The 10024-nt window shown below is 35.4% G+C and overlaps 1 protein-coding gene across 3 annotated transcripts in view; it reads left to right on the forward strand.

Moving 5' to 3' along the window:
• The window catches only part of LOC138696227 (tRNA wybutosine-synthesizing protein 4-like), a 302346-nt gene extending 295126 nt beyond the window's left edge, over positions 1–7220 (forward strand). For all 3 annotated transcript variants that reach the window (XM_069820914.1, XM_069820906.1, XM_069820898.1), the window contains 2 exons: positions 3271–3663; positions 5832–7220. In XM_069820914.1, the coding sequence (XP_069677015.1) occupies positions 3271–3663; positions 5832–5990 (552 nt within the window). In that variant the 3' untranslated portion in view covers positions 5991–7220. The remainder of the gene's footprint in view (positions 1–3270; positions 3664–5831) is intronic.
• The last annotated feature ends 2804 nt before the right edge of the window (positions 7221–10024 follow it).

Genomic DNA, 10024 nt, shown 5'->3' on the forward strand with positions numbered 1-10024 from the left:
GTGCTTATTGAATCGCATGTGTGCAGTATGTGGAGGTGGTCTCCATGGGGCTTTATATAAATATATTATAATGAAATACTGCTCATATTGTTTTGTTAAATGCCCTACTTTTCCCTTCAAAATTGTCTTCTTGAGTTGGTGGGAGTCCTGTATATGTCAAGTTATATTTTTAGTTACGGAATAGAATTTCGACTATCCATTCCTCACTTTACCACACTTTGAATTCCATTTTTGACAAAAAAAAACATCATATTGATATAATTGAAAAGAATACTAAAAATATGCCTTAATAAACCTCTTGATTATCCTTCAGAGCTGCTGTATTCAGAATTTAATGTATTTGACTTCCATAAAATTTATAACAATGTATTACTGAACTTCGTACATAAAAACCGAAATATATTTAATTTATATTCACATAAATATAAAACCAAAAGATCAGACAACATATTATGCTTGACAGTTCATAAATGTACTACAACTGTAGCATATAATCACAGTAGCAACTTCGGTCCAAGGCTTTATAACATAATAGATAAATTCCCAAATATACAATTTGCTAATGCTCCTTATTTAAAAAAAATCTATTAAAAATTGCTGTTAACAGAGAAAATTTGAAGTTCAATTATTATGATATGTGTTTTTTCTTCTTATTTTTTTCTTTTATTACTTTTTACTCTGTTATTCAATAAAATGTCTTAACATTAACTTATGTGGAATGCCCCCTGAGCACGAGTATGTAACTTATTCTTTCTGGGGGTGCTAGAGAGTTCTTGTATAAAAAAATCAATATATATCTTTGTTCTGGCAATAAAGTATTATTATTATTATTATTATTATTATTATTATTATTATTAAAAGGGCGGCCGGGTAGCTCAGTTGGTAGAGCAGCTGGCTATGGACTGGAAGGTCCGGGGTTCGATCCCAGGTAGTGACAGGATTTTTTCTCGTTGCCAAATTTTCAGAACAGCCCCGAGGTTCACTCAGCCTCCTATAAAACTGAGTACCGGGTCTTTCCCGGGGGTAAAAGGTGGCCAGAGCGTGGTGCCGACCACACCACCTCATTCTAGTGCCGAGGTCATGGAAAGCATGGGGCTCTACCTCCATGCCCCCCAAATGCCTTCATGGCATGTTACGGGGATACCTTTTACCTTTTTATTATTATTAAAATTAATCCTCCTCTCAGACAAGAGTCGAATTCACTACCAGGTCTTTCACATAATATTAAAGAAGTGGTTTCCGACCTTTTGAGTGTCACGGATTCCTTGAAGCTCATATTTCATTTTGATGGACCCAAAAATATTATTTTGTATAATTTAGGCTGGTAATCATGTTCTGCTCATTAAATATTTGCGTAATATAGAGAATTATATTATGTCCTTAATAAATTGACAGAGATATTAAATTTCAGTTTTAGCTTTTGAATATAATCTGAAAATACAAAGTTATTTTATGTTATGTCATGTTTTTGCTGTGAAAAACGAAATCAATTTCTTAGACTTACCATAAGGTTATCAGAGGGTTGCTGTGAAAAATTAAACCAGGTTTCACCCTTACCATAAGATGGTTGATGTTGCTCTGCGAAGTCTGGCTCAATTGTAGATACTCTTGAGTCGCGAGTGTACTTCAACATTATATTTACTTCTCCTGTGTATTTTGTTCTTCAAGCAGACCAGTGCACAAATGTACTCTCACACAAATATACTGATGTAAATGGCATTAAGTGTTGTATTGCAGTCCAGGAAACATCAGGATATAGGCCTATGGGTTGTGCATGCAACCAAGATTGTAAGAGGGATGTTGTAGACGATTTTTAAGCTCAGATCAAAAGATAATTCTTTTTTGGCGTGAAGACTATTATTTTTTAAGAAGAAGACATTTTTCATACAATTGTTTCCTCCCTCCCCCCACCCCATTGCAGAAAGAATAATACTCCCTTAATTTTAATTTCAGAAAAAATATTCGCGGAGTATTTGCATATACAGTGAAACCTCTCATTTACGGACATCGAAGGGACGTAACAATTTGTCCGCATCTGGGAGGTGTTCTTTATTGGGAGGGAGGCTCCCCAGTCTAACAGTAAATTTATAATAAGCATTATGTATCCCTTCACGCTTTAAATAAAATGTATTACTGTAGTTTAAATACAGTCTACCGTACTACAGTAAATTCTTTGCAACTTTTAACTACAGTAGATAAGACTGAAAGAGGAAAATACAGTACTGTGCCATACAATTTTATTCTAGATTTACAGTTTTGCAGTACTATAATTTACAGTTTTCAACTTAACCTTTACGTTCAGGTGCCATGTCTCTCGAAACAGAACAACTGATTGAAGTGAAGAGAGTAATCGTACTAACCGTATCACGTGTCAAATACAATTTCACGATCGCAGAAACCTTGGACCCATCAGACAGGTTAAATTTTACGACTTTGTTTATCCACCCGCTTCCAGCTGGGCTAGTGGTAGTCTACGACACGCTTATTGTCTTCTTTCATTTTAAGGAATTTCTGTACAGTTCTCAAAACTAAATTTTCCATTCTTGTAACACATTAGGTCTTGAAATCTAAGTTTTGTCCGCAGTCAGGAGGTAAAGCAAACTTCAGGACTGTGAAACAGCTGTCCGTGCCCGTGTCTGAGACTGTCTGTAAACGAGAGTTAAATTTATCATTATTTCTATATTATTTCAGTTGGGACATAAAAATCTGTCCGTATCTTGGAGATGTCCGCAAGGAGAGGTTTCACTGTATACGGTATTTTATTTTCTGTTTTCGTTCTATTTCTCCTATCCTCCTTCAAAAGATCTTCCTTACTATTCTGTCCTTTTCATCTCAGTTTGCTACCTCTGGGATTTTTATTACCGTTTTTTTTTTTTTTTTAATTCGATACATGTTTTTTCTCAAACCCTCAGTAAACAATTCAACAAAAGCGAGTGCTTCAAACTATCAATGCGTGCGCAGGATAATTTATATTTCAGAACTGTCTATTTTTATGTCCAATTTTCTCTTTCCTCGTCCATCCATTTCCTCTAATTTTTTAACCATCTTGCTACCACTGAGATTGGATCCTGCTGGCGCCCTTGCTACATAGTATGGTTCTGATACAGCAGGAATATTCTCATCTGTGTCTTTTGCTACTTTGCAGTGTAAATTTATAATCCTTACAACAAATGAGACTGGAACAGGCCAATGCATCCTATTTTGAGGGCTAAATAACGATTTACTAAAAGATGTAACTTGCTTGCTAACATGTGACTGTATGTTGCACAGGTGTTACAAGATCTGCACGTATGGACCGTGAATGCTTCAGACCTGAAAATAAGCTGCAGAGAAGTGACTGATTGCAGCAGCTCGTCTAGCAGAAGCTGGCCATCTGCAAGATTTTCTCACAGTGCTGCAGTGTGGCGTAAGAGCTCCATGGTTGTGACCGGTGGACTGGGAGAAGAATTAATGCCGTTTAACGACGTCTGGTGTTTCAGTCTTGAATCAGAGACGTGGAGTAAACTGACAGTTGATGGGATGTTGCCACGTTACTCTCACACATCTGCAATATATGAAGATAAGTTAGTGCTTATTGGTGGAGTTAATACACTACCTGGAAATCAGCCTGGAGTCTGTGTTGTTGACCTGAACACAACTTCGTGTTGTGAGTACACACTGCCGGTAAGTATTCTGTACTCCCACAAAGAAGAATCTGGTATTAAAACAATGCTGTATGAATTATGTGGTGTTGTGGAATTGTATTTTGGGTGAGATTAATCTTTGGGTTGGCCATAGGATTACAAGAACTTCGTCTTATCATTCGGGGGGAAAACCTCGGGGGGGGGGGGGGGGGACTCAACCAGAATCAGTTCAAGCAGAATTCATACCCATGTCCATGCTTATGCTCGCCAAATTTAGTTACTTAGATCATATTTTTTCCAATTTCTGAGTCATAAATAAATTCGTACAAAAGAACCCTGTTTGTCCAAACAAAAGGGGGTGGAAGTGTTTTGGATAACATGCTTCCACCCCCCCAGATACTATGGAAAATGATAGTGATAGGAAGACACTACAGTATCAATGTACAGGGCTTTCATTTCAAAACTTCCCAGTCGAAATAACTAATTATTTAAATTGAATTCAATTTAAACAAAAAAACACGTCAATTTAGATATTGAGGGAGAAGTCTGCAACGAGGCTTAATTGTATTTTAGATTTCACCCCCCCACCCCACAGCCACCTCTACTTTGAAATTTCAAATGGCACTCCTATATTTTTATACTTAAATATATGAAGGCGCATTCAATTGTTTTCATTCATTTGTTTTCACATCTTTTCTTTTCTATCGTCGCCTGGCAACCTGTATTTTTGTTATCGTCAGTTGATTGTAGGATGAAAAATCACAGCTTATTTTGTGTAATTTCCTGAATTTAATCAATAAGGATGATTTATGTTCTCTCTTGAAGGATATAAACCATTTTAAAATAATTTAATACACAAACGCAACTATTACATGAAATGCTCAATAAGTTTTTGTAGCTTTATTCTCTTCAGCTCTGATCAACAATAACAACAATCCAGGTTGCCAGGTGACGATAGAAAACAAAAGATGCGGAAACGAATGAGGTGTATAAACAATTGGATACTCTTTCATATTTAAGTATTAAAATATATGGGTACCATTTGAAACTTCAAAATGGGGGTGGGAGCTGAAATCTAAATTGACGTGTTTTTTGTTTAAATTGAATTCAATTTAAATAATTATTTAGACTGGGAAGTTTTGAAATGAAAGCCCTGTATATAACAAAGTAAAGCAAAAGATGTGCTTTACTATAATATATTCAGTCTACATTTGAAGGTTATTTTACTCACAATTATAAATGATTTTCTCTTTCTTTATCTCGGAATTTTTAGGAGCAAGTATATCATGCCACCATTTGATGAGCAGTATTTCAGCCGATGTAGATTCAGTATAAAGAAAGGGTCAAATTTGACTAAATTACAATTTTTTTTAACGAAAACGCATTAAGGTTCAGCATTTCTAGTTGAATTAACTAGTAAATATTGAATATTAACACAATGTAACTTGTTATGTACAAATGAAGATACAAACTATATGACAGTAATAAATTTTTCAAAATCAAGCCCAATGAAAATATGTATTTTCGTATGAATCTCGAAACGGATTTTACAGCATCACAGAAATGTTCCCTTCATAACGAGGAATTAAAAAAAGTATGTATTGTGTACTCTGATAATTAAACTTTTAAAGAATCTCGGAATAGATTTTGCAGCATCACAAAAATTTTCCCTTCATAATGAGGAATTAAAAAAAGAATGTATTGTGTACTCTGATAATTAAACTTTTAAAGAATCTCGGAATAGATTTTGCAGCATCACAGAAATTTTTCCTTCATAATGAGGAATTAAAAAAAGAATGTATTGTGTACTCTGATAATTAAACTTTTAAAGAATCTCGAAATGGATTTTGGAGCATCACAAAAATTTTCCCTTCATAATGAGGAATTAAAAAAAGAATGTATTGTGTACTCTGATAATTAAACTTTTAAAGAATCTCGAAATGGATTTTGCAGCATCACAAAAATTTTACCTTCATAAGGAGGAATTAAAAAAAAGTATGTATTGTGTATTGTGATAATTAAACTTTTAAATTATTGTCTTATTGAAATACTAATGTGAAAGGCGTATAATTCAGATTCTGAATTTTAAATACATTTATTGGTTATAGAAGTGATCAAATTTCTATCTGAGCTATATTGCTGAGTAATTAATGATTCTTTATAACTATACTGTATAGTGTACTCTAATTGTGCATGTATTCTTTTCAGATGCAGGATTCAATGCGGCCTATAATGCTTCACAACCACACAAGTGAGTTAATTGACAGCACAACAATAGTGACAATTGGTGGAGGAGGCAACTGTTTCTCCTTCGGTACTGTGTTCAATAACTGTATTGTGAAGATAAATGCACAGCAATTTAGGTAACAACAGGATTCTCCACCCATGCCTATCACTAGATATTGTAATTATTAAAGGCACATATTTGTAAGTGACATAAAAACAAAAATGCTACACACCCGCATGTAATTTAAATTTGTACCATCATTCAGTCCCGTTGATCTTTGTTTTGTGCCCATATGTGCAACTACACTATTATGCATTCGAAATGTGCACTCATATACATTTAATTTGATGATGGAATTGAAAAAGATAACTTATGTTTACACTCTTGAACTGAAAAGAAGAATAAGAAGAAGAAAGTGAATAAGCAAAAGTAATGAGTCTACCCAGCCACAAGCTGGCTTGTAATAAAAGAATTTTCCTATAAATTATTTACTGTATATGAATGACGTCTAAGAAACTCTTTAACTATTATATCGAATGAGTGTGAACAGTTCTGACATTTGCTCCCTGCTTGGCAAGATTTTCTTTTTTTCTCCTTCAGTCCCTCCCCCCCAAGTCTGGTTAGTGTAATATGTTACTAATCAGTGATGTATGCAATGGAGGGGAAAAGGAACTGATCACCCTACTTCATCATCTTGTTCAGTTGCCTCATGAGTGATGCCTTATTGGTGTGACTTATGAGGTTCTAACAGTCTTCGAACTGCTGACTTCCTTTATAAGAAGTTGTAGGTGAGTTTCTTATCTCATGATTATTACATTTTTTTTTTTTTAAATAACTTCTCTTTTATGCATCCCTGGTCCTAAGGACCAAAGTTGCTACTGGACAGGAGGTAAAGTTGAAAGCAAACGATCGTTTTTGGGACAAGCCTTTGATTAAGTTCAGTAAATAATGTTAGCATCACTCTCATTTTATTTGAGACTGTTAAAACTGTGCCCTTTCTAGATGAAGTAATAGACTTCGTATCTCTTATACTTCCTACATATACCTTTAAGACACACACTTCGATGTGAATGCAAATGGTAAAGTTAATTGTCAGTATAATATATCTGCAGGGTGTTCACATTACTATTACAAACTTATAGTGATGGTGAAGGGAGTCATAAGAAACAGTTTGTCGTGAGGAAGCCATATCCATAGTCTTACAGTTTATACCATGTATGTATGTGCCCACACACACTGCAAACTAGACTATCCATTTGCCATGTGTAAATATGTATAGAAGAATGGTCGCACAATGATTAAGCATACAAGTCTTTCTGAACCATTTTCTTCATTTAACTTACAAGGAATAAACTACATTATTTATCAAACTGTAACAGAAGTTATTCCAGTAACTTAGATTACAGGTCCCTGTTTCACGAAAGTGCAAATTACAGGCGAGAAAACTTACAAATTTTTGTGTTTCACAAAGATACTCTTGTAAATTTATAAGTGAAGTAGAAAATAACAGGTTCTATAGTCCCGTCGCTCTAATTCCCAGCAGCCAATCACATTGCAGATCGGCTACATTTAAACGTGTGTGTCTTGTGACTAGCACTTGAATACGTTATGTATTTCCTAAGGCTCGATAAATACTTAATATGTTGTTGTTGTTTTCTAATGCCAGGCGTTTGACAATAAAGTCATTTGACCTCTTGCACTCCAAAATTTTTCAAAGATATTATCCTGGCCAGCCACTGAAGCACAGATTTTGAGGTGTTCCGAATCCATTTCTTGGTTTGAGTTGCACAATGGGCAGTTAGGGGACTGATATATTCCAATTCTATGCCAAACAATCATGGCCTGTTGCCAATCTAAATGCAGCTACAGACGATTTTCGTGGTAAATCGGGAATTAACTGTGGATTTTGATGCAGAGTTCCATTTTTTCCCTTGAGATTGTGTTATCAAATTTTGTTTGTTGAAGTCTAAGTATGTAGACTTAATAAATCTTTTCACAGAGTAATACGTAGATTTAGTAACAGGTCTGTAAGTAGCAGTGCTGCCCTTCTTTGCTAAAGCATTCGCATTCTCGTTTCCCAGGATTCCACAATGGGATGGTATCTATTGGAATACAATACTTAATATAATCGCCCCCCATTTTGGCTCTTTCGTTGGCATTCGCAGAAAGCACACGAGGATGTTATTTGCCGCTCAATTATTTGCTGAATTACTGTGTGTTTGATTTATTATCATAGGAGCTACGACATGATAATGTTTAATGGTGTGGCAAATAGATTCCTCGTCTGGTAGCTTGGCAACGAAAGAACAAAAATGACGAACGATACTACCTACATAGACTTTATAGAGCCTTCACTTCCTAAGACGTAAGCAAAGAGGAGGAGTCACGCCGGGAATAACAGCGTCGCAACTATAGGTCATGATACTACAGATTCAATTGTCATTTGTTTACAGTTTTACAAGTCGTGTGTTACAAATTTTGTAACAAATTCTTAGGGCGTGTCTCAAAGCTACATTTTCAGTTGAAGTGAACTAGATAGTTGTCTAAAAAGCCAAATGTGACGTCAGAAGTCATGATCCAAAGCTACATAGTGCATAGCAATGAAGTTCTTAGTAGCTAGTAAACGAAAATGCTTGCTTGATTGATGACTTGTTCACTAAACAAACATGGATACCTCATCAGCAACAGTGCCCTCTTAACTCAGTGCTGCACCATGGATTTTAGAAAAAAATAGTGTATGAAGAAGGCCGTATTTCAAGTCTACATGTCCAAAGTTTCCTAGTGTATAGTTTAAAAGTCACTTAGTTGCTAGTCACTACCTCAATTGCTGATGAGGTATCCATGTTTGTTTAGTGTACAATTCATATCTACTGCAGACTTGAGTCCTATGCACTATGTTGCTTTGGATTGTAACTTCTGCCATCACATCCTGCTATTTAATCAACAATCTAGTTCACTTCAGCTGTAAATGTAGCTTTGAGACACAACCTCAGGATGTATCATGAGACACTAAGGCTGTGTCTCAAAGCTATATTTTCAGCTGAAGTGAACTAGATAGTTGTCTAAAAAGCCGGAAGTCAGAAGTCATGATCCAAAGCTACATGGTGCGTAGCAATCAAGTCTGTAGTAGCTAGTAAACGAAAATGCTTGCTTGATTGATGATTTGTTCAGCAATTGGGGTTATGAAATCTGAAGATGCATGAAATCTGAAGATGCATTGGAAGTGAAATAATGTAAATATAATGTAGAATAACACGTTAACTTTGATCATTGGCATTGTTAGTAGATACCTTCTTCACAATTTTTTAAACATTATTGTAATATAATTGTGTAATATATTAGGCTATTATCTTTTCCACATAACTCGCAATGAAACTGTATTGGAATGGAATTGGAATTTAACTGAGGGGGGCACGGATGGCCCAGCACTGCGACCTATTGAGATCTATTGCGCTAACCCTCGATATGGAATGAGTTGCGTGCCACAGATCCCCTATGCGCACTGCCCTATAAGGATACTGCCTTCTGAATTCAGCTGCACCAAGATGTCATGGATTTTAGAAAGAATAATCTATGAAGAAGACATGTCCAAAGCTTCCTAGTGTGTAGTTTCCAAGTCACCTAGTTGCTGGTCACTAGAGTGTAGTATGGATTTGAGCTTTGAGACACTACTGTATTGTATTTATTATTCATCCTATATGCCAGTTTATTATACTGATGGAGCATATGTCAAAGTTTAAAGATACATACACAGGCATATAAAAAAGATCAATTTACATAACATATTAATACACTAGTAGATCTAAAGACAATGATGGGAGATGTTTAAGTGACTTACAGAAAGTCCATAGTTATTCTTTATTACATACATCATATTTAGTTGTAGTGTTTTAGTTGACAGTAGTTTCCTATTACAGATCTCGGATTACATCTCTGCTGGTCAGTTCCCATTAAATTTCAAATGGCTTATCGTATAACGTGGGTGTCAGCATATTGAAAAGCATTACAACTTTCCTCCCCTCTCCTCACTTCCTTACAGCAAATGTGACGTTGCACAGAGGCAGAGATAAAATCCGAGACCTGTACCCGGTACTGTTACATAAGTTGTTTTTGTGTTTACACAGTGGTACCTTTCTGAAAAGAATTTTTATAGTTTGTTACTAGATGTGATTTT

Source organism: Periplaneta americana, chromosome 1, assembly GCF_040183065.1.
Source record: "Periplaneta americana isolate PAMFEO1 chromosome 1, P.americana_PAMFEO1_priV1, whole genome shotgun sequence".
Classification (NCBI taxonomy): domain Eukaryota; kingdom Metazoa; phylum Arthropoda; class Insecta; order Blattodea; family Blattidae; genus Periplaneta; species Periplaneta americana.